This window comes from Taurulus bubalis (assembly GCF_910589615.1).
Source record: "Taurulus bubalis genome assembly, chromosome: 14".
In the NCBI taxonomy this organism is placed as follows: Eukaryota; Metazoa; Chordata; class Actinopteri; order Perciformes; family Cottidae; genus Taurulus; species Taurulus bubalis.
The window spans coordinates 6,872,357-6,893,110 of NC_136602.1; the positions used below are offsets into that span (position 1 = coordinate 6,872,357).

The following is a 20,754-nucleotide window of genomic DNA, read 5'->3' on the forward strand; positions in this document are numbered from 1 at the left end:
TGGCTGGTGGCAGGCTGAGTTGCCATGGTAACTGCAGGGTGAGGTCACCCGGCTGCTGCAGTGCCAGCGTAGGGACTCATTATGCCACCTCCCATTTATCTGTTTCTATCAGTCTCCCTCTTTTCTTCTGTTTCTTTCACTCCAGCTCTCTGTCCCTGCACTCGTTCCTATTGTTTCAGCTCTGCCCCGATAGAAGGGAGGGATGATGGAAGGGAGGGATGATGGAAGGGAGGGATGATGGAAGGGAGGGATGATAGAAGGGAGGGATGATGGAGGGGAGGGATGGATGCATCGATAACTAGATGGAGAGAGAGATGAGAGATGAGAAGAAACAGACCATGAGCACAAAGGCCGTATCGCACATCCGTCTATTTGTCAGCATTTTAGGCGATGAGGACGGCAAAGACTTTTGCTCCACACACACACACACACACACACACACACACACACACACACACACACACACACACACACACACACACACACACACACACACACACACAGACAGGTCCACCACATTGGGAAAGAAAAACATCTGTTTTCACCTGGAGAGTTATGTTCTCTTGATTCTGCCTGCACTGGGATGGGAAGTAAATATTAAAATTAGGGAGGAAGAGCTGGCAGACGGAGAAGGTCCAAGGTCCAGGGAGGCAATGCGGGATCCTCTCAGTAAGACACTCTGACGAGGCGACAGCCTATGGCCATCCGTAAGCTACTTTTCGGTAGCTCTTCTCACTCGGCCAATTACTTATACTGTAAGAAGTAATTAGTACCGGAGAGGAAGCTGGCAAGCACTAGCTCGGCCACCGCAGTCGGTCACGGGATCCTCGTCTTGCACATCATCCCTCGATCATACAGTAGACTGTATGAAACCTGTTGGTTTGTGGACTGCCGTTTTGAAACATCGAGTTCTGTATTTTGGCCGTCGCCATCGTGACTTTTTGCATTGAGTGAAAATAAGTGACCATATTTGGACTGGGGAGTGACGTAGAGACGCCGGATATGGTTCCGATAGCCGTAGCGACCTGTCAATCACATGTTAGCCCCGCCCTAAAGCATACCCTGCTTTATGGTCTTCTTTACTCTAAATGGGACCATAATTTACGAAGTGAACATCATGTTGTATTGCTGAAGACTTGAAACTAGAGATTGAGCCTTTAATCCCATGTTTACAATGTGTTACTGAGGTAATAAATTAGGTGAGAAGTAGGGTCATTTTCTTATATACTTCTATACAATCAGACTTATTTTTTCCGCATTGGCTTCACTCATCAGAACCGGAGGTTGCCGCCTGCTCGATAGTCTCCCAAGACGGAGCTGCTGTAAAGGCTCTGCTTTTTCTTATTTCTTCTTTGCTGAGGAAGATGTTGCCTTTTGATGGCCGTTACATCTGGCTGAGAGGTGATCGTCGTGTGAGCCAGACCATCCCCAGATTCTGAATGCTGAACATGATGGCAGGGGAAATCCAAAAAGAAAGAAAAAAGCACAAAAGCCGAAAGAGCTTTCAGGAACATTGATCATATATCAGAAGGCCGCTTGACATACATTTTACCGTCCAGGATTTGCCATTCATCATACAGCATTTTTCCCGCTTTTATTTTTTATATGTTCATGCATGTGATAACATTAAAAGTCTGCATGGTTTAGAGCGTTCAGTAAATGACTGTGTGAGTCAAACCCAGGACCTTTCTGCTGCGAGGTCAACCCTATATTAGGGAGCAAACAGGGAAATCAGCTGTGCAGTGCAGCTATATCAGTAACTGACCTTCTGTTAAATTACACTTGAGCTGACACATTTCCTCAATTTCTTCTTCCTCTCACCTCTAAGTGACACAATATCAACAGTGGCAAAGGAGGAAGCGGCTACGAAACCACAGGAAATATGTCCTCTGCATGATTGTGTGATCAGAAGGACAGTGTCAAAAACGCTGTGTCAATTTTAGTGACAGCTGACTGAAAAGGTCTTTCCTTCGGGCGAAGCCTTTGAGGCCTGCTTGACCAACTCATGCCTCATTGCTACTGTAGATGTCATTGAGCTCCTGCAGCTCACCCAGTCATGCGGACACATGGGACATTTCCTGAAGGGAGAGTACATGCTTCTCTCTTCGCCCTTAATATAATTATTTTGTTGTCCCTGTTTTTGCTCATCATTTTTTTTAAACTTATTTTCCTTAGCAAAACATAGAGATTGTCCAATGATACATTTACTCAACCTGTTCTTATTAAATTACTTGTCTTTCTGAATTTTGCAGAATATTGAAGATTCTTTTTTTGTGTTGGCCTGAAACGAATTTAAAATGACTTGATGGATTTTGTCTGTATGTTTGACATTTTACAGACGGACTAATTGACAAAGGTCGCAGCCTGAGCGAAAATATTTCTCCTGAAATAACTATTTATCTGTGTGTGTGTGTGTGTGTGTGTGTGTTACAGCCAGAGAACCTGCTCCTGGCCAGCAAGATGAAGGGAGCCGCAGTGAAGCTCGCGGACTTCGGTCTCGCCATCGAAGTGCAGGCGGAACAGCAGGCATGGTTTGGTAAGAAATAACACTCAACAGCTTGAAGTTGTAGTCTTAGTGTTTGCTTCAGCAAGAACATCTCCATCACTGCTTGAGAAATAAGGAAGTATTAGATTAGTGGCAAGCTACAGTTTGTTTCAGTACAGTATGATAATAATTTGCTCTTTTTGTTACTGTACAAGGTAAATAAATCAATAAGACCATAGATTCAAGAGAAAGTACTAAATATTCAGAATTTATCCTGAGGGAAGTAAAAACAAGTAAAATAGTTGCTTTTTAAACAACTATGTGGTGTTTGTAGTTTAGCTCTATTAGGATATTGTTGGTTTTACATTCAAAACAGAAATAGATGGAAGATAGTACTGTATTTTATTTAGTTTAAACATCAAGATGCATCAAGAAGAATATAAGGAATGTTGACTGTCATTTCATTGTGCTCATTTATTTTTTCCAAAACGCACACAAACTTTTTGTAGCACTTAATACATCGATCACAAAGGCTTATGAACCCATACTCTTGCTCAAATCATGCAGTTATCATAAAGAATACTGTATAGTGTATACCCTTATTGTGTTGCATTTTCATAGACCTATTTCACATAAGTGTATTTGTATTTTTCGCAGGTTTTGCAGGAACTCCGGGTTATCTGTCCCCAGAGGTGTTGAGAAAGGACCCGTACGGCAAGCCAGTGGACATATGGGCATGTGGTCAGTTAGTCTTCTTTCTGCTGCTGCAGTCATTTGCTCACTAATGTTCATAAGTGTGATGATGCGTTTTACATGTTTTATATCCAGTATGCTCATATAGATTTTGTGTGTGTGCGTCAGGTGTGATCCTGTACATCTTGCTGGTGGGCTACCCTCCCTTCTGGGACGAGGACCAACACAAACTGTACCAACAGATCAAGGCCGGTGCATATGACGTGAGTACTGCTCTCTCATAACCATGTCTTCCAATATGTCTGGGAACCGCTGACATGACATGACCACGATGTAGTGTTGTGGAAATGCACTTTATACTGTCAATATATAGAGAAGTTTTGAGTTTGCATTAACTGGGTAATTAGAAATGAGTTAAAAGGCTCCGGTTTCCTCTGCCACTAAGATGAAGGCCACTATATATATTGATTAGTGCAGCTTTAGTACATGCCCTTCTGTAATGTAGTTAATATCTGCGGGCTCATCGCAGGTCGGCTGATTGAGTGTGTATTTTGTAAATGGATCCATGGAGATGAGAGCTGAGGTTCGTCGAGTCTGTTCGAGAGCTCCATCTGTGTTCATTAAACTTGAATTCTGATACATAATCTCCATCGTAATTTATGTGAATGGGAAAACAAGTGCAAAGCCCCTACAGGCCACCTTCGGTTCAAGTCTCATCAAATAATACACCATTTCTGTCGTGCGCGTCATTTAGAAATTCAATTTTAGTTTTTAATTGCTTGCTACATGTTATTGCATGATTTGCATCTAGCTGTATGGAAAAAAAAGTGATGCACTATGAGAGAGCAATAGGCTTATTTATCAGATCTTGTCATAGTCCTCTGGGAGATAGAAATGTATTACCCGTATTAATTTCCATAATTGGAGGCAACCACATCTAATGAATGTGCATAATATGAGCAGCATTGATATGAAGTGACTGTGACGAGCACTCGTATTAATGTGCACTTCTTCAGTATCATCACTGTCATGCAGATACCTTGAATCTCGCTCTTCTTTCTTTTTGTCAGCGATTGACAACCGATACCTCAATGTTTGAAGTAAATGTCTCTCGACAAATTGCTTTGATTTTTTTAATAGTTAAACATGTTTTCTGGCACTTTGTGCTACTTGAATGGAGCGATGAGGGCGGCAGGTGGAGACAGCTTTGAAAACTCCACCTGTTAAGGATTCAATGTGTTGACTTATACGTCACAAAATATAATCAATTAATGTTTTTTTAAATGTGTTGTGTCTGCTTTACAGTAATAATGATATGAATATGACTAATAATCGTTTATTAGTTGTCTACTAGCATGTATTTAATGCTTAATTCTTTTCATCACCACAACCTTTCTTGTGTAAATCCCACCTGACCTGCAGAGGAAGAGGGTTTTCCCTGTCAGCAGAGTAGATTACACACCTCTGTGAACACGTGCAACGAGGAAAGGGATTCATATTCCAGTCGGCGAGCAAGAAGGATGAAATGTTCAATGAAAGCATCAGAACGGTGCTATACACTCGTAACACTGCTTCCTCTTTGATCTTTCTCTTTCAGTTTCCTTCACCAGAGTGGGACACGGTGACCCCCGAGGCCAAGAATCTGATCAATCAGATGTTAACGATTAACCCTGCCAAGAGGATCACTGCCGACCAGGCCATCAAGCATCCCTGGGTCTGCGTAAGTCACACCCGTCGTCTTCAAAAGAAATCCTTTCCAGCATGTAAAAAAAAAAAAAAAACTGGTGTAGATATTCCTGCCTCACATTTTATACTATCTACCTTATTAGGTACCTCACACATCTAATAGGCCAGTGATAATATCATAGACTGCTCAACACGGAGGCCTACATCACGTTGAACGTAATACCACGACCACAGAAATATGTGGTTCTGATTGGCTGGCAGGTGGCCATTAAACTCAATAAACAAATGAACAAGACAAATAGAGATGTTTAGTGGTAGAGGCTCTGAATGTACTTCCTCACACTCATAATTAATGTTTCAACGTTTTATTTTAATGATTTGCTCAATATTACTCAAAATAGAGAAGTGGCTATCTCAAAGATATGGTAATTGTCGTAAACAATGTTTTGTTTTTGATATAGCTGGTATGTTTTTCTAAATAATGCAATGCCCGTGAACCTCAGCTGCCTAGTGAGAAGAAACCACACACAGGAGCAAATTAAAGCTGTAGTGAATTCAAAGCGCTGCCAAATGCAACTTAACGTCTCACCTTAAGTTTTTATGTTTACAAGCTTTTATCTTTGACTTCTTCAAAGAGCAAGAGATTTTCAAAAGCAGTTCTTAATCTTTTCTATTAATGATTTAACTGAGAGCTTCATGCATTTCCACAGCTTTAGATGTGCTCAACTCTGGGTCACTTAACTCTTCAGGTATCCATATCAGTCGTACCAGCTACGGTGGCTAACAGTGAAGCTAGCTAACTTCACCCCTGGTGAAAATGTTCAGCTGATTACTAACAAACTTTTAATAATGGATGATGATTTAAAAGTAGAGGGTCTCGATATAGGCACAATGATATACTACTGGGAGGCGTCCTTATATAGAAAATAAAGGACTTGGCTAAAGAACGAGGATGCACAACTGCCTGTGTTTGTTAATAGAGGCTCCTTGTCACTTACATAGGCGTGAAAGCAGTGCGTTCCCATCTACACTGACATGGTGATACATTGAGGTGAATCTATACTGTTGTCTCTCTTCTGCAAACAGCAACGCTCCACTGTGGCCTCCATGATGCACCGTCAAGAGACTGTGGAGTGTCTGCGCAAGTTCAACGCCAGACGGAAACTTAAAGTGAGTGTGGGCACAAACACACACGCACACAAACACACACAAACACACACACACACACAAACACACATCTACCTAGCACCAATCCTTGTGCTGTTGTTTTTGTCTCTCTAGGGAGCTATCCTCACAACAATGCTGGTGTCCAGGAACTTTTCAGGTGAGCTTTGGAAGTGATGCTAATCCAAATCAAGAGATGTGCCTCACAGACTTCAGGTCCCAGTGCTGTTGATGATATACATTTGAATGACGGCATACTAAGAAGCACCCTGATTTAGAGAAACTGAGCAGTCATTATATTTAGTATTAATGATAGTGATGTGTACGCTTTTATAGGTAACGGCTTTCGTCGGTTCTGAGATCTCATTGAGGACCAATGTTACGTGTCGCTGTTCTTCTTCTCCTGTTCCCTTTACCGGATACGTTTTTATTCTTGTTCACTTTTGCTCGTCGGCTCTGTCTGCAGTTTTGATTTTGCACTTCAGGGGTTTGGCTTTGCTTTCCTCCTCGTAAGCAGTTTGATGATCGAAACACAGTTCACTTTTGATCGAACGCCCAATTTGTCGGCTAGACGATGGCCTCGCACTCTAATGCATTAATGCTATTGGCCCTGGTGGTTGTATGTTTTATGTAAGTAAAGCAGCTCCTCTGGATCACAGCCAACTACTTTCTACTGGTTAAGATTGATCCTGACTGAAGAAAGCAGGCGAGCCAGACCTCTAAAATGCTTTATTCATAACTGCAGGCGTGTTTACCGACGAGTGTCAAAGGAAATAAGAGAATATTTCCCATCTGATCCTTACAAGAAAGGAGTTGGGTATCAGAGAAAATCTGGTTTTCAGTGTGCTCGTATGATCCAAACACTTCTCTAAAAGTGAATCAAACTTTTAAGAAATCCAGAAAATACAAAAGGCTGTCAGGCTTTAGCGAGGCTCTCGTCCCACCTATGCCTCCACATTGAATCCCTCTCTGTCCAATAGTGGGACGGCAGCATACCAGCCCTGCCGCTACCACCAGCACGGCCTCTATGGTACAGGAAGGTACGTCTGCTTGAGGGGGGTGTTGGAGTCAGGCTCTGCCAACTTTGTACTCGGGTTATTGGCATGTGGCCTGGGCTGCTTGAACCCCTCCACCTGCTGCCTGCTGCCTGCACACTGATGAACCACTTGTGAATGGTCGTCATTGCACTGGGGCATCTTAACACACACACACACACACATAAACATGTAAATGGCAACAACAAGCAAAGCTCAGCTCTTGACCTTCCAGTGCTGCTGCGTGTCTTGATGCTTTAATGAACGGAGCCCCCTCTCATGGACTGGCTATTTAATTTCCTGTGTGGAACTCAACAGCCATTTAACTGACACCCAGCATGACCCCTTGACATCCCTCCAACTACCGCAGCTGTCACCCAGCAAAGCTCGGTTTACACATCTCTGCATTAACACAACTTGTGGATGCCGCATATCTTTTCCTCTGCAGCATAAACATTTTCCACCTTTTGTAACACGTCCGGTTTTTTTTGCCGCACTTTGAATCGTTTTGTATCCACAGCACTCGGCTGATGCCCAGTCGATGCCTGCCTGTGCTCGCTGCAACCTTCCCTTCCGCATGGCTCGGGCACTAACAGCCAGCCAAGCATGTTTATGAGCGTATAGTACAGCACAGAATGCCAACCTGCATGGGAAGCTGTAAAAACCGAATGTCCTCTGTTATCTATTCCTCTTTGTCTCCTGTCTCCTGCCTGCTCTGTTATATCTGTGTGAAGAGAGCCTAAAGGCCTCAGTGTGCTTCAAACTTTGTCGGATCATCAAACGGCGTCTGAAACCACGTCCTCTAAGACCTTTCCGATGTTGCGCTGCATTTTTTAATAACGTCTGCGTGCAATATTTTTTGTTACTTTCTGAAACCGACAATCTGAAGAGATCAAAACTTCAGCAACAATTGGTATTAAAAAAAAAAAACTTAATTTCTTCGTCGTGGACCATTTAACTAAGATAAGTATGAAATAAATCAAATGTAAAAAGTAAAAAAATATATATGAACCATTCATGTACACATACAAACATGTCAGCAGATTATGTTCTAGGATCACATGGTTTTGAATCAAAAATAGGTCATTTGTGTGATTCGTGTACAATGAGCTGGACTTTTAAACTGATGTCCCCTTTACGTTTTCTTTGTAGCAGTAAGATTACATTAATTCCTTATATGGTCATGCTATTATTCACAATAAATCGATATTCTAAAGCGGACATTTAAATAGAATTCTTCCCTCTTGGGGGTTCACATCGTTATCACACCTGATGAGTTTGCACCCCTGCTGATAAAGGAGATGGCTTTACCCAGAGGGTAAAGTGTGGGATACTTTCACAAACATTTTACACAGTGTTATGTACAGTGTATTCATTGTGAGAGTCTTAAAAACATAAAAGTGATGAGATACATTTATAACAATACACAGATAGAGGATTTGGAATTATTTAACCGCTTATAAAACGCCACTAAACAATTGAGATGTCCCTTTTTATTAAAAAACACTTATTTAACACATTTTCTGAGAAAATTGGCATTTTAAAGTCTTGAGCTGAGATTTATGACTTTTATGCCTATTTAAAAAAATATAATGTAATGAAATATTCCCATTACTCCGTTGTCGGTCCGTTATCCCTCTCTGCTGAAGCAGAGCATACTGAAGCACACTGAACCCTTTGTAGACAAGCTGCTTGACTAAAGGTCGTTCATTCAGGATTTAGGGTTTGATCAACAACTGGATGCTTCTCCGATTAGTGGTTAATAATGGATTTATCTTGATGCTTGATTACTATTGTTAAGTTACATTTTTTTTACTGAGTTACATCCGGCGTAAAAGTGAAGAACTTGGTTTTCAGTTTGCAGAGATGAAGTCCTGAATTTAAAGGTTTCTGCTCAGGTGGATGACTGTTGAAAATGCATTCCTCGGCTCCTTTTAGAGACTTTGAAGTGGATGCTGCATGTTTCTAAGCCATCCGTCATCGCATGAACCCACCAGCTCTGTGAAAAAGATGTAAAGAATGCCATTTAACACGCAGTGAAAGCTTGACAGGAGTTTGTGCCCGCAGTGTCATCTTCAGTTTTCAGTTTTGTTTTCCGTTAAGATGCAGATGTTAAATACATTACTGTTTTCTTGCCTTCTTCATTGCCCTCCTCCCTACTTTATAAATGGAAGGTAAGGGAGGATCATTGGAACATGACTAACACAAAAATGAGTGTTTATATAATAGTTTGTGTGTAATAATATTTTTTTATCTACGTTTGTGTGCATGCTTGTGGACATTTTATTCAGTTGTGTGTCGGTGTCATGGACATGTAATGTGTGTAACTGTGTGGTCGGATGTTCAGCTGCATGCACATGCTATAATCTCAATGTTAAATGCATTCACTGGTTTCAGTGAGGAACACAAACAAAAGGTTGTTTTGGATGGAAGCACTTCATGGGATCAGAAAATAACTAATTCACTCATTTGATTCGTTAATTCATTCATCCATTCATATTTGCTCCCTTGAGACCTTCAGGAGGAAGGAGGCTTGTCTAATGATCAAACACTGAACCAGGATCAGTTTATCTCTTATTGGTAGTACTGCTTAAGTTGTGTACTTTATGGAACTGTGATAGTATGGAGGATGATTTTACCCCAAAAAAGTATGGTTTTTGTTGCTCTACAACCAGGAATATGTTTGGCGAAATAAATTTAACCTTTGATCAAATAAAAAAGTAAAATTGGAAAGTAAAATAAAATGTGCTTTAATTTCAAATTGCACAAAGAAAATAAATTTAAGAAACTGAAGATAGACCTAGAGCAATATTGCATTGTATTTCCTATTTATATATCATTTTATACCTCATTTTTATTTATTTTTTATTTTTGACGGAATTCTGATTCCATACGAATCAGAAGCATATATTTAAACCCAAAAGGACAAAGAAAACAACATGAATTTGCTCCAAATTAGTTATTTAAATTATTTTTGGGGGGATTTTCTGTTTGCTATTTCTATATACAGTAATACATGTAAATAATCATAACTAGTCTGAATTTGGTGGAGAGACAATATGTGAAACCAGGTCACAGGCCTGATGGGCGTTTGCTGGCCCTCATTCTGCTTTAGTTTGTCCGGCTGAATGCGTGATCTCAACCACGGTTCTGGTTGTTGACTATTGCTTCCCAGACTGTGTTCTCATTGTCTCGTCTCTCTTTCTTTCAGCCAGCAAATCCTTACTAAACAAAAAGTCTGACGGCGTGAAGGTAAGCCTTCTGACCCGTGAGGGTTTAATTGACTTTACTGCTTCTGTCTTACTCTTCCTCTCTTCTGCTGTCACCCTAACGACTCTCTAATAACATGTACCTTTTTGATATTATGAGAATATTGTTGTTGTGGTTTAGGGAAAAGGGTTGCTAAGAATAAAGGTAATACAGATGTGACATTAAAGTGAAAAGTAAGGGACATAAAAAGACCAACAGGCTTTTAAAGTGTTTGTTCTCTACCGCCAGGTTTTCTTTGATTCACAGCGTTTCGAGCAGCCGCCACGTCTCGGCGCTCACGTTGTTTTGATCGACGGTCAGCGTCAATGCATGCAGTGAAGCGCCATGATCAACCAGTGCCAAAATAAAATAATGACATACAGTAACTTAAACAATAACTAAATCCCCAAAACATTCTACAAATAAACTGCACGTTCGATGATTTAAATCCTTTTTCGATCATTTAAATATTAACTTCCTCTGTTGTTTTTGCAGCTGATTCTTTTTTTTTCTTTCTGCTGAAACCCTCTCGGCATCCCTTTGTCTCATTTTTGTTCCTGTGTAAGCTTGTGCAGCTGTTTTGTTTATCTCTCTTTCTGGGAGCAATCTGGCAGCTTCACTTCTTTTACTATTTTGATGAGTTCCTTGTTTCCCGATGACCCCTTATTCTTTTCCTCCTCCTCTCCATTGCCGTCTGTCAGAAACGGAAGTCCAGCTCGAGTGTGTGTTTGATGGTGAGATCGGCTCTGTCGTTTTCGTTCATTTCTCGTTCTTTGTCTCTCTTTGTCCTCTCGAGGCTTTTTATTCCCCCTTTCGGTACTCCCTCTCTCCTCTCTGTTTCATCTGCTTCTTCTTTTCTCCTTTTGGGCAGAGACGTATGAGGCTTTTGGTCTTGTTCGATTTCTGTTGGATTTCCTAGCTCCATCCAACATCCCTGCATCCCCTTCTGCCATAAGCGCCACCAAAACCATTGCAACTCCTGACAAATAACACACACACACACCTTCCAGTTTTCCTCTTCCAAAGTCTCAGATCAGGCGTTTTGGCTTCCCAACATCCCTGACTATCACAGGACTGAGGGACATTTTAATCACTGTAAACATTGATATACTATCATTTCCCCTTTTTTCAATTATTGTATATTCATTCATTATTTTTCATTGAGAACTTTTCTTTCTCTTGCTACCTGTAAATAGTCTTAGTCGCCTACAGATAATCAACATTTTGGAGTACTGACAGTTCAGGACTATTAATTAGTTCAGATTAATTGGTGTAGGCAAAATAGCAAAGTGAAATACATTAACATTTTAAGATAATTTCAGTATTTCCTGAGTAATTTGGTCTTTTTGATTAGTTACACTCTTAGTTTAATGTATTTTCAAAATAAAATGGATACTTGTACTGCTAGAAATATAAGCTTATAAACAGTATGGTTTGGTATCTGATACAATACAGTTTCAGTATTGATACCAAAATGATACTTATTTAGAAAACTTACTTTGAGAGATACGTTTTTATTTTCTACAAAACCCTTTTTCATTCGACAAAAGAAGCCGAACCTCTCAAATGTTACATTGTATCTAAACACGAGCAGCCATACAGGAACTACCAAAGTAAAATGTAGTCTAAAATTGACAGAATTCTGATTTAAATCAGGCGCTGTGCTTTGGTGACATTTCAGCTGGTACTAAAAAAAACTATTGAGGTTTGATACTTAGCCCTCGTGAACTGCTGTTCTGAGTTTTTTTTCTTGTTGAACACTATTTTTGGGGGCTGTGGGAGGGAAATTATATAACTTTTCACACAAAAGCAGTTTTGATGAACACTTAGTTTTGACAGCACTGAAATAATATTGACAGTAAGTGAGTAACAAGTATGAATGTGTGTCAGTGTAGGGGTAGCACTTTATAATAACTACAAGCTATTTAGCATTAGTTAAGCATGAGAAAACACTAAATTCATCATTTATAAAGCATTGTTCCAACATGAACACTCATTCGTAAGTCATTAGTATGCAATTCATAAACACAGTTATACATTTTTTATTCATGATTAATAAGCTTGACTATCATGTGTTTCATGATTGGATTTTCATACTTTATAAATGATGGATTCCTCATTTGTAAATGAAATATTAAGGACTTATAGATGATTACAGTTCCTTCAAGAAGTTCTGAGTCAATAAACACCATAAAAGAGCAGAAGAAGTCAAATGAAGAACATGTGACGTCCTGAAAGGGTTTTCTCTCACTGGAACAAAGTATCAAGGCCGTAGAAAATGAACATCACTGTCAAAGTCCTAGTAGTTGCTTCATGATGCGGATGTTCATATTTGTACTACTTGAAGGAACTGGAGTTTGCCGTGTCGGTCTCAGTGTTGCACATTAGATTTTCTGTCAGAAGATGTTCCTCGTTGGCCGGGTAGACCGCCAAGATACTTCTTAAAGTCACACAGGGGTATTCGCTCATCTCAGAGCGGTAGAAAAACAGCTGGAAAACCCTCCCAGGGCTTTGCTCTTAACCTTTCATTTGCCATTCGTCCATCTCTTGACTTTCTAGTTGGAATACTGATTTGCATTCAAGAAGCGTTTCTCTCTCCTTCCCCTGCAGTTAGCTTGAGGCCGAAAGGACAGTTCAGCTCAAACTGTGTTTTCTTGTTCACCTCACGCATCCCATTTTTAATCCTGAGCTACAATCTACACCTCTGTTGTGCAGCCGAACCACCGTTCTGGCTTGCAGGTTCCAACAAAACAAGACGACAACAAAAAAACTGTTTGAGTGAGCAAGAAATATAATAGTACAGGTGTACTCCTGGATTTAGTATGACCCTTCCAAAAACTCGAGATCAGTATGACAAAAATAACATCACAGGCATTCAGAATGACATAAACCATGTAAACTGACCATGTGCAAAATCAGTGGAGTCCCCCTTTAATACATAAACCATTTTTATTGTGATTATGAGGTCATTTTTGTTTTGTTTCTCATAAAGTATTGCACAAATTACAGAAATAAACACCTTGTAAATACATCTAAATTCATTCAAATGTACTTACAAATCATGTCGTTCATTAAATCCATTTATTGCCCAGGAGTACAGCCAATGAACTAATTTATTTGTTTCATTTAAAAACATATATGTTGTATAAACTCTGGCTCAGCAACGTGCACTTGCAGAGGGAAATGTTCATTCAGTAAAACAGAAACCGACTGTGTGTGGGTTGAGGTGAACTTGGCTCTTGTAGTCATACTAAAGTAGTTTTGTACACTTTAATATTGTCCTCAAGCTAAATTGTGCATGAGCCAAGAGTGGGAAATAGCAACACATCAGATAAAAAAAAAGCTGTCATCAAGGCCTTTCACTGCATGCACAGACCTGAAGTGGTAACCATTATCATAAACTTACTTCCTGACTCGGTTTCGCATATTTTGGCTGTGCTTCTGCCAGAAATGGTTCCCCGATTTCTGGTGCGTGTTTTTAGATTCAAAGTTTGTTTTCTTTTAATCCCAGCGGATGTTGATTCACTCATTTGTAAAAGTGCTGGGAAAACACTTAAAATCCAATCTGAAGAGATGTTCATTGTTTTAAAAAATGCATGTGCTGACTAACTGTTCTGTATTTTTACTCTTGTCTTAATGTTGTGAAATGTCTGCACAAGTTGTAGACTGTAAATGCAGGAACACACCAGGATCAGAGAGTCCTTCAATCACTCAATACACAGCGTTATAACAGAAATAATAAAGTGTCAGTTGAATAAGTCAGTCCACACACATAGTGCTTTTAGCAGGACACTAATCTGTGTCCACTAGTTCCTGATGATCAAAAGAATATATTATTTTGAAGCTACATGCACAAAAGATAGAGGAGAATACAACAACTGCCCTTTTTGAGGTGCAAGAGGCAGCAGGGTTCAGATGATTGATACAGATTTCCAAATAAATCCGTTTATCATTGAACGCCCACTCTCATACTGTGCAGGTTTAAATTCTACACACACAATATGTGTAATACCTCATATTGGCCAGTGAAATGGCTCTATTCCTCGTTTATAGGGATTCATGGCTGAGGAGCAGTGGGAGTCATTCTGTGTTGTGCTTCTTTGCCCCAGTCGCAGGGAAACAACAGTAAAAACAGTGTAGTCAGCAGCAGCAGCACCAAAGACAGCAGCATGTCATCTTCAGCACCAATGGTACCTCATCTCTATTTGGTTTCTCTCACATTGCTTTTTTTACGGCATCATTTCATCGTTTACACCTTTTCGATGTTCAGTTCAGTCTCCTCCTCATCTCTCTGTGTCACACCCCATGTTCAGGGAAATCTTTTTTTTCTACTTTGTCCTCTCTCTCGTGCCTCATCCTCTGCCTCTTCGCTTCTGTTTTGAACACTAAACTGTGATGTTGGACGTGGATTTGATGACTTTAAAATTGAACGACTTGTTTGTGCCTTCGAGTGTCTCTCCCGGCTTGTGTTTTACCCAGACCTCCTGTGGACACACTCGTGTGTGTGTGTGTGTGTCTGTGTCTGTGTATTTACTGACAGGTAGACGAATGACTTTCATTTTGCGGTGCAACAGCAGGCACTTCAATCATGTTCTGATCGGCCATTTCCTGGCGACTCCTTGTTGATGGTTGGCCTTTTTAAGAAGAACAAGTTCATGTCAATCTCTGGGAAAGCGGAGCTCAAAAAAGATTGATCCTCTAATTAAAAAGACGTTTGTTTTCCAAATTGCCCCTCCGATATGTGAATTGTAAATAGAGAGGACTTCTGGGTAAAACAGGAGCCGGAGAGGACGGGTAGCAGAGAGACATCACAACTGTGTGAGGATGCAGCCCCTGTGTTCATATGTCATGGGATTCAGCCAAATACACCGTTGTGTGTGTGTGTGTGTGTGTGTGTGTGTGTATACATACAACATTGAATAAAGCTTTCCCAAGTTTCAAACATGGCAGCACAACAAATGTCTAGAAAGTCTCACCAGTCAGTGAAGTCCATTGAAAAAACTAGCACAATTGAAGTCTGAGGCGAGGCATTAAGCTAAGGATTGGTTACAAATGTCCAGTCTAGAAGATTCCCCCAGAATCCCATATGTCATCGAAGGGGCTGTATGTTCAGAGGTTGTCGTTCCTGGATTGTTTTGTCCAGTGTTGATTTGTAAATCAGGAGCAAGACAGACTGACCATACCAGTACACTGTGGGTTTGTTTTCCAAGCAATACATGTTTTGTTTTTTTTGGAGCTGAATGTGTGTGTGGCGGGGTTGAGGACGAGGAGTGGAGACACAAACACACAGTTGCTTATTGCAGCGTTCATGCCATGTCGAAGGGAAGTTTGTGATGGAGAAAGATTCTTATCGTCATAACTCTGAGTGCTCATAGCATCAGACTATTCAGGATGGGGATTGCTAGTGTTGATAATAACAAGTGGAATGTATGCACTGAATAAAGTAATCTAGCATTGAGCTAAAGTTAGTTTTCTAACCACATAAAGGAAACACTTTGTCCTTTTATATTATTACATCTATATATATATATTTACCTCTGAGATGTAAAGTAGGATAACATAGAAATACTCAAGTAAAGGACCTTATCTTATTTATCTTATTACCTTCTTTTGGAGTGCTTCCTACACAAGCTCATTAATGCATCAGTTTCTGTTTGCTTTTTAAATACTTCTGTATTTATACATTGCCACGTTGTATACCTCAAAGCTCCCCAGTTGTAACTTCCACTTGGATTATTGAAGCTAACATTTAAACCTATTGAATAACTTCCAGGTGACATGAACGCAGCATAACATCTGCACTCACACCTACATGCACTCACAGAAACCCTCCTCCTGAACCTGGGTTTTGCTGTTCTAAGTCTTCACGTTTCCCTGCATTTTTGGACACTCTTAAATGATCCAGTAAGACAGACTGACACTGAGCATCTTGACATCGACAGTCATCTATTTAATCACCGTGAATGCTCCTCAGCCTCTGTACTGTAGCTCCTGTGCTTTGTTGTTTTGGTGTGCGCACATGCATCTATCCGTTCAGTGTGTTTGTTGTCACTGAGTTCGTTGGTGTATTCCCTGGCCTCCTCACCTGGTGCCCCCTCACACCTCCACTCTGTCACCTCCCTGCATGGTAAAGTGTCTCCTACCTCCCCCAGGAAGCCCAGACAACTGTTGTACACAACCCAGCTGACGGCACCAAGGTAAGCCTTCCTTCTCCCTGCACTAGCCACCGGCCACGGACACTCGCAAGCAACTCGTGGAGGATTTTTTCTAAATAGACGGCATACATTGCTGTCACTATAACTATGTTGACTCTGTGCGTTTCATTGTGAGCTGGCTTCTGCCGGTGTGTTTCATTAGGTCTCTTCCTGTTTACCAGGAGGGAGTTCACAGCAGGGCCCAATTCTGTGAACTCCCCCAAATCTGGAAGCAGAACGGTCGAGCTCCTGCTCGTAGTGAAGGAAGCTCACATTGTAATCAGTGTGAAGGTGCACTTTATGAAGCCACTGGAATACATGTAGTTTTAATGAGTTTTAGTGTTTATTATAATCAGTTATTAGATTAAAACAATCCAGGATCTCATTGAATTGGGATAACAAAAAGTGAAATTAGGAAAATAATAATACAAATGTTAATTTAATGGAATGAAAAAAACAAAAAAATGTAACATGTTACATGAATACAATTGGTAGGCTTAGGCCAGCTGCCTTTAAAAAATGCTTCACACAACTTTGATCTTTTAAAAATACAAATCTTTATTCTTACATGCATACGTTTCCCCCACCCTTAGTCATTAACTTAGTTACTAGATGACTGTTTTGGCCTTTTTCTGTGGGCTGAAGCACCACTGCTACACCACACAGCAGTTATTAAGCGTATACGGGAAAACTTGAGCCTAAATGGCCAAATATTATTTATCAAAATGAAACGATGTAAGCACTAAAAATAAGCATGCATTGACTATCCGGTGAGGCGCCTCGACTATAAAACTATTTGGGAAAGCCTGAAATATTATGATTAAACATTTATAGTTTATCTGGTGGTGTCCTTCAGATGCAGACAGTTAATTTGTTTATTTAAATATTATATGAACGAGAAATTCCTACACGCACCGTCTTCAACAGCAGCACATGCAAACTGACAAGTACATCTTCAAAAGCTCATGCCAGACCCCTTACTAATATGGGAATCCTCCACCAAGCTGCTTGTGCTGTTATGTTGGTCTACAAGCTTGAACAATACTATTACCACTGGAGATTCAAATGCCAATACTGTCACAGAATTATCTTTCCAAGGAGACTATTGGCAGAAAATACCTGCTTCTTCCTCTCGAGGAGCAGTTTCCACACGAACATGCACTCACAAACTCCTTCCTGTCACAATTAGGCTCACTATTACAAATGTCTCTCACACGTTGCTGCTTATATGTGTGGCTCTGTGTACTTCCCCTCGCTGCTGTCCTGGCTGGTCTGTGCTCCTGGGAGGGACTTGTCCATCTGTCCGTCAGGTTGTCTTTGTGTCCACATGAGCAAGGTGTCCAAAGCTTCCAACCCCGTCTCACATTGTCAATAAAACAATTATTTGTCTTGCTGTTTCTCTCCCCACCCTCCCCACCATCTTTCTCTCTTCCCGCCACCTCTCTGTCTGCCAGGGCTCCACAGAGAGCTGCAATAACACAGAAGAGGAGGAGATGAAAGGTAGGAAAGGTACTTATCCAACTTTTATCTACTCCGCATGTCTCTTTTCTTTTTGTTCACTGTATATTTCATCAAGGTTTTTCCACTGTGTTGACCTCCAGATCAGACAGAGAAAGATTTCAATATATTTCTTTACTTTTGTATTTGAGGTACAGGGTAGAGGTTTGCCAAGGTAGTGGAGGCTTGGAGATCCAGTTAGATTAGCGGTTCAAATATGACCGAAGCCGTCGAGCATCACAGTAACGACCGATCAGACGTTAAAGCTTCGGATGTAAAGACTCTGCATGAGTAGGGGCCGATAACGGTGTTGTGTATACTTTTGCTGGTGTCTCCATTTACATCCTGTTCAATTGCCAAACTTCTTTGCCTCATTTTCATTGTTGGTGTGCATGAGGGCACGCATGCCAGCATCACACACCACTTAAGACTTTAATTAGTCGTCTCAGCTCGGGGATGACCGTCTTAATGTGTGGAGGTGAATGAAGTAGGACAGAGCTACCTCCAGGAAAAAGTCAATCCAGTTACTTAAGGCAGCTTTCTGTGGGTTTACCAGTACTTGATCTTATAGTGGATAATCACTGACATGCAATCGAGAGGCTGTTCTGTGAGATGTGACATAATTTACTGCGTACAAACAAATTCTGCAGCTCACACGATTTCTGCAGCTTGTTTCATCAGCTGATCATACGTTTGGGTGTAAATACGGGCTGCTACATTGTAATTAGTTAGTTTCACACTAAACAGTTGCACAATCTCTACTTATAATACGCTACAAGGTAAATCCTGTTCTGTTAAAGGCAATCAAGTGGTGCATTTCAAATGCATAACAAATAATCAATGTTTGTATGTTCCAAATAATGGGCAATACTGCACTTTTAACATCTTGTTTTCTTTGACTAATCACAACTATATCCAAGTTTAAATGTATGCATTGCACAATGGAGCAATAGTAAGATCAAGTGGAGATCAACTGACAACAAACAATATTTCTCATTTCACTCTTCAATTACTATTTAATTGTTTCAATAAGTCACAACTTAGTTATTGTACGGTTATCTTGTGGAAATATCAAAAGTATGAAGTGTGCGGGTGCAACAGGCTGCTGATCTCCATGTGGCCTCCAAGCTTCTTAAAGGTGATTCAGTATTGATCACACGTGGCCTGAGCGGTCGGCTACAGAGGGTTTGCTCGTCCACTTGATTAGTTTCTTACTCTCAGCTGGTTTTCACAGTTCCTGTCTGTGTGCAGCTGGTTTCTGCCTCACTGCTCTGTGTTGCCGTGGCTTCTGAAGCGCGTTGTGATGACTGGTTCACAGCGCTGGACTGCATTGCTGAAACATTTAATCAAACAAACTGAGAAGCTAATGGATGGAAATGAATCAACAACCATTTTGTTAATTTGTTCCAAAAATCTATTCCGAAAGCTTCTCTCTGCTTTTTTTTTATTTTTATGTAAATTGAAACGGACGAAACAAGTCATTTGAAGATGTGGGAAACTGGGATTAGAGCTGCTGCAATTAACATTTTCTTAATAGTTTTGTATAGAACATATCTGAATAAAATGCCTGTTGTAGTTTCCCACAGACCAAGGCGATGCATTTAATTATCTTTTTGTATTTGGTCAACAGTCCAAAACCCAAAGTTTACTCTCATAAATGACAGAAAAGCAGAAAATCTTCATATTTGAAAAGCTGATACTTTGCATTTTTCTAGTAATCAATTATCAAACTAAATGCAGCTCTAGTATTTTAAACGACAAATAGATTGACTCATAAAGAGTGAGACCCTTAAGACCGTAAGCTCACTGCCGGTGTGCGTCTGTTTGTATGTGTGTGTTTGTCCCGGGACGGGTCAGTGGCTGCCTGTGAGTCTCCTGGTACAGACAGTGCCGTGGTAAGCCAGTGCAGCACCACAGAGGAACAGACCCAGTCTCCTCGCTGCCCACCAGCTACCTGTAAGTCGGCAGCAGTTTACCTGACTCAACTGTCAGCTCTTATCTTTGTGTGCTGACCTTAACCAACGACAAATCTATCCTGCAAGCAAAGCCAACTCCTCCTCCTCCTCCTCCTCCTCCACTCCTTCCTCCAACTGACTGCACTCGATCCCCTCTGTCCTCCTGTGCTGCCATCTACTGGCACCCAGGCCCCACTGCAAGCTTCTGTTCAGTCTCTACTGGAGGCTAATTTCCTACAATAACTGCTTTGTATATTTTCTGCAGAATAAACCATATTTAAATGCCATGCATATAGTTATAATACTTTATTGTACTGGGATAACTGTGCCTGCCTGCAGCTGGTCCCCTGCAGGAGGCTGCTAGCAGCCCCAGTGTCCCTCAGACCAGTCCAGCTCAGAGCTCCTGTCTCGCTCCTGAACCAGAGTGCGCTCTGGCGCCCCCCGCAGGCTTCAGCCGTAACCTGCAGCAGAGTAAGTGCCAGGCAGGTTGTGCAGTGCTTGTGCAAAAGGCTCCTGAAGTAGTGTTCATACACCGTCTGTTCTGGATTTATGAACACAGAGTTCCATGCAGGTGTGGAGGATCTGCTAGCCGTCTTTTCTGACTCCGCAGCTGCATGTTCAGTGTGTGTGTGCATGCAGTTTGCGCCTTCCCGGTGTGATATTTTGCTCCATGAATTTATGCCAAATTCTTATTCACTTTCCGCTGTATTTGAGTAATTATTTGCCCGCTCCCAAGGAATTAGGCTATTTTAAATTCATAAATTGCAGTGGATTTCATTGGCGTGTGTGACAGTGAG

At 40.9% G+C, this 20,754-nt stretch overlaps 1 protein-coding gene across 1 annotated transcript in view; it reads left to right on the top strand.

The window, feature by feature from the left end:
• camk2g2 (calcium/calmodulin-dependent protein kinase (CaM kinase) II gamma 2) overlaps positions 1-20,754 on the top strand; it is a 54,952-nt gene that overhangs the window by 31,236 nt on the left and 2,962 nt on the right. Inside the window, exons 7-19 of the mRNA XM_079229326.1 lie at positions 2,434-2,536; positions 3,143-3,226; positions 3,347-3,441; positions 4,776-4,898; positions 5,951-6,034; positions 6,146-6,188; positions 7,009-7,068; positions 10,274-10,314; positions 14,421-14,501; positions 16,464-16,508; positions 17,960-18,014; positions 19,860-19,958; positions 20,297-20,428. Of these exons, the coding sequence (XP_079085452.1) occupies positions 2,434-2,536; positions 3,143-3,226; positions 3,347-3,441; positions 4,776-4,898; positions 5,951-6,034; positions 6,146-6,188; positions 7,009-7,068; positions 10,274-10,314; positions 14,421-14,501; positions 16,464-16,508; positions 17,960-18,014; positions 19,860-19,958; positions 20,297-20,428 (1,045 nt within the window). The remainder of the gene's footprint in view (positions 1-2,433; positions 2,537-3,142; positions 3,227-3,346; positions 3,442-4,775; positions 4,899-5,950; positions 6,035-6,145; positions 6,189-7,008; positions 7,069-10,273; positions 10,315-14,420; positions 14,502-16,463; positions 16,509-17,959; positions 18,015-19,859; positions 19,959-20,296; positions 20,429-20,754) is intronic.